The sequence below is a fragment of the Alligator sinensis genome, unplaced genomic scaffold (assembly GCF_000455745.1).
Source record: "Alligator sinensis unplaced genomic scaffold, ASM45574v1 scaffold647_2, whole genome shotgun sequence".
Taxonomy (NCBI): Eukaryota; Metazoa; Chordata; order Crocodylia; family Alligatoridae; genus Alligator; species Alligator sinensis.
In genome coordinates this window covers 4,438,765-4,443,143 of record NW_005841832.1, presented here as the reverse complement: position 1 = coordinate 4,443,143, position 4,379 = coordinate 4,438,765, and the positions used below count along the sequence as shown (strand labels likewise).

The window sequence follows — 4,379 nt, the reverse complement described above, 5'->3', positions numbered from 1 at the left end:
TTGCTTCCAATGGAAAGAGCCTTAACGTATGCAGCAAATTGCTACCTAAGTTCCTGCAAGAGGTTTCTGCATTAATTCCCTCTCCATTTCTTCCAAAGATATGGACAGCTATACACAAATCTTCCAGAAATAATGTTACTCCCTTCCTGCCGATTTTATTGTAGTGTAAAAAACAAAGTTCAAAAATACCTTTGCTGTATTTTCTTTTAAGTACACACTGACATAAAAGCTTTCCTTAGGTTTTTTTTTTCCCTCCACATTCATAAAAGGTTGAATATCACCCTTTCCAAAGACCCCAGGAGCTGCTGGATTACTGTAGAAGCAGAAACATTGTCTTTGAAGGATACTGCCCTTTAGCCAAAGGTGAAGCTCTTGCTCATCCTAAAATAATTCAGCTGGCAAAGAAGTATGACAGAACCCCTGCACAGATCTGTATACGCTGGAGCATACAGGTAAGTGTGGTGAGCAATACAATGGTGGCCACCATGATGCGTACATGTCAAGGAATAATGTGCTTTCTTTCCATCAGACCAAAAACGTTCAGGAAAAAAATTGTTGTCCTTGATCTACTGCTGCACCAGGGACTAACTTCTCATTATTTGGTAGCGGGAATGTAATATGCTAATCATAGCAGTATTTTTAATACAGATATAATCTGATTTCAACAGAGTAAAATACCAATAAAAAAGATATTTGTGAACTAAAAAGCTACCATTGGTGAGTTGTATTGCTTGCTTTCTATCTCCCAACATATAGCACTAACCACTGAATACAAATGAATGTTTTAAATTGAACTGAAAACTAAAAAAAAATTTTAGAATGTTATACACTATATGTAATTATCATTATAAACAGTGGTATATAGATATGAAAGTGATGTTTGCAGAGTAAAATCAAGGCTGAGGAAGGAATCTTATTTAAATTGTTGCTCTAAGAAATGTTTGGAAAACATTCTGGTTTCCTTTTAAATTACTATTATGTTTAATGATGAGCACTATTACCTTTTTCAGAATGGGGTTGTCACTATTCCAAAATCTACAAAAGTAGAAAGGATACAGGAAAACTGTGAGGTAAGATCTTGTTACGGGTCTTGTATGCCTAATGACCAAATTATTGTTGATTAAATACTTTGGGTCTGATTCTCCACTTTATTTACATCAGTTTCATGTCAGAGCAACTTCACTAAAATTGATGAATTATTGCAAAATAAATTTTGTAATACAGTAGCAAATAATCCCTTTAATAGCCAAACCTGTAAGAAACCAACTGAAATGTATAAAAATGAACAGGGTGTTACTTATTGAAATTAAGCAGTTTACTGAAGGCATAAAGTTTTGTGTTTAGTTTTCATTATTATTTTTATTTAGTACATGGATTGTGGCAGCACACAAGGGCCACAGCCAACATCAGGGTTCTTTTGTACTGGACGCATAGGAAGACAGTGGGAGGAATTTAGTGCTGTACTGAGAACTAGCCATACACCAGGGCAAAGTGAATGCAAGGGGCTGTAAATGACAGGAAGCCCTCTGGAAGCTAGAGAACTGGCAGAGCAAGCCTCTGTACCTCCCTGCCTCACATTTTCATGCAAGAGAAGAGGTCTTAGGAAAGAAGGGATAGATGAGTTGGAAGGTGGAAGAGAAATGGCATCATCTCAGCTTGTGACTTTGTTGTGCCTTTTTCCATAGGGTTTCTTCTGGCCAGTTGCTCCTCCTCTCCTATGTCAGTATTCAACTGAGTTGTAGGCTGAAGTCCTTGTTGGTGGCTCTAAGTATATTCTTTCTCGGGAAACATTTTCAATAATATATGGCCATTGGTGCATTTCTAAAGCTCATGGTATGTTTTCAGGAATAAGTTCCATCTCTGCCACTAAGGATATCTTTACATGGGATTGGTTAGCAGGAAGCAGATGGACTTTACCAGAGTAAGGGAATCCCACTGCCCTTTAGTTAAGCACTTTGTGACCTTGTGTGTATGTGAATTAGTTATGTGCACCTCTGGTAATATTTGATTGAACAGCATTCTATCAACAATCTTAAACATAAAATTTCCTTTCTTTTTTTCTTCTCTTTCTTTAGTATCTTCTTTCATTCCATACCTTGACCCCAGGTCCCACTATATAACTGATCTGTGCTCTTTTCAATGGATGTACTGAGAAAGTCACATACCGTCAAAGTCCATTGGCTGTTATTCAATTTAAATTTAGGTAGCCTGAAGGCTGAGTCTGTGACTACAGTGGGGCATTCCAGCAGCCAGTTATTGTTGGACTATATAGGAGAGGAGAAGTTTGCTTGGCAGCAGTTCAGGCTCCCCTGGGTCTTTCTGCCACGTGAGATGGACCTTTGATGAACATAGAAGAAATTAAGTCTACACAGACACTTTGCTAAGAGAACACTACCACCAACTGAGTTGTAACAGTAGCCCCTCCCTGTGGGGAAAGGTCTGTGGCTGTAGAAGACCAATGCATGGGATATAAGTGGCTACTCTCAGGCTACACTGAATGCTAACGACTGCAGTAAATGCCATCACTCCCTGTTTTAGTTGAGTACACTGGGTGCTCTTCTGTAAGGAGACTCAGTGGACATACATAGTTTGGAATTCACACAAAGACTTTGATTTGCTGGTTTAATGAAAGTACGAGGACTTAGTGATTCTTTGTGGTTGGCTGAAGTCCTGTGGTGAGGTGCTGTTAACCTCTAAACCTAGCTTCTGAAAATACCAAAGAAGTGATGAGCTCTGGCTTTCAAAGGAATAGCAATTAGATTTTTCTTATATCCTTCCTGAGGACGATATGGAGAGCTGCCAGAAGTAGCTTTGTCATTACTTTTGGCTTACCCTTTTGGCATTAGGCCAGGGTTCTGGGGACTAGGGTTGCAGAGCCCATAAATGCAAATAGCAAGCACAGTAAGAAGGAAATGGACTGGGTCCTGTCATCTCTACCTTAATAGAATTCTATTACTTCACAACAAAAAAGGATAGTCTCTGGGGCAGAAGACATAGACAATCTTCTACAAAATTAAATACATGTAAATAAGCTTAATAGAACAGTTTCTAGCTTTTTCTCTGTGTCCACTGCATTAACCACATGTGCATTCCCATAGGTATTTGATTTTACATTAGCAGAAGATGATGTTGCCATTCTAAATGGCATGCATGATGGGCGACATGTTTCCTGGGACCCAACCCCTATTGTGTAGCTTGTAAGGTTTGAGCTTTTCTTGTGTTGATGATCTATTACTCGTGCATTTGATTTAAGCTTGAGCAATCTCACTGTAAGAATCGAATTGTAAGCTTGATGGCTCACAGTAATTATCATTGATTGATTTCAAGTCTGTCACATCTGATAACATGTATATGAAACGCTCCTTTAGGATAACATGCTGATATAGAAATATACATTTTTGTTTGAAATATTTCTCTCAATAAATTTGTGACTTGTGTTGCATTTGGTGCTTCTGTTATTTGGATCTGATCCAAAGGTACCTAAATCCATTTAAATCCTCTTATTAACATCAGGTTGTTTGCTAGGCAGATGATGGTAGTGTACATGGGAGAAAACACTGGGTATGAAAAATGCTGCTGCTACTACTGATACTACAATTATTACTATTATTTATTAGGGTAGTGCTTAGAAAATTCACAGTCACAGGCCATTGTATAAACACATAGCAAAAAACGATCCTGGCCTCAAAAGAGTTTACACACAAAACAATAATATGGATTCAGAATGAGACGACAGAAGCCCTTCCAAAAGTCCACATACATTTAAATTACTCACAGGACTGACATTAAAGCAGGAGAACAGTAACAGCCAGGCACAGACTCTGATAGAAAATAAGCAGATGTATATAGAGACCATTAGGTTAGGGTTTGCATCTCTTCATGCATGTGGTCCTCCAATGGAGCATGTGCTTCTGTGGGGCAAACAAGATTCAGCCCATAATGAAGTTAAACCAAAAATATATGTAGGCTCTCTCAAATTTTTGCACAAAAGGACAGGCATATCATGATATATCCTCACCCTCCCTGAGCCAGATCCCTCTGGCTTAATGGAAAGCAGCTCAAAAAATTAGATTGGCAATTAGAAGAAAATTCCCAGCTATCAAGGGAGTATTTATGGAAAAGATGCTATGATCGGACAGGAAGTTCTGTTACACCATTTAGTGTGCATGACGTGGAGTCATGCATCTGTGGTCCCCAAGTTGGAGAGTAAAGTAACTCTTGTAGTGTGGAAGACATCTGGTAATCTCTTGCCGAAGTCTTTTGCTGGTCATCAGGTGGGAATTTTCCCCCTCTTACAAATACTTCTGGTTTCTGTAGGACTTGAAAGGATTTCTCCTTCCTTTGAGGCTGTAGAACATTGGTCATTGCTAAGCCTGGGA

General features: G+C 38.8%; 1 protein-coding gene across 1 annotated transcript in view; it reads left to right on the top strand.

Moving 5' to 3' along the window:
- Nucleotides 1-3,437, top strand: part of LOC102387980 (uncharacterized oxidoreductase ZK1290.5-like) — an 88,470-nt gene extending 85,033 nt beyond the window's left edge. Inside the window, exons 5-7 of the mRNA XM_014517514.2 lie at nt 270-452; nt 1,011-1,070; nt 3,099-3,437. Of these exons, the coding sequence (XP_014373000.1) occupies nt 270-452; nt 1,011-1,070; nt 3,099-3,194 (339 nt within the window). The 3' untranslated portion in view covers nt 3,195-3,437. The remainder of the gene's footprint in view (nt 1-269; nt 453-1,010; nt 1,071-3,098) is intronic.
- The last annotated feature ends 942 nt before the right edge of the window (nt 3,438-4,379 follow it).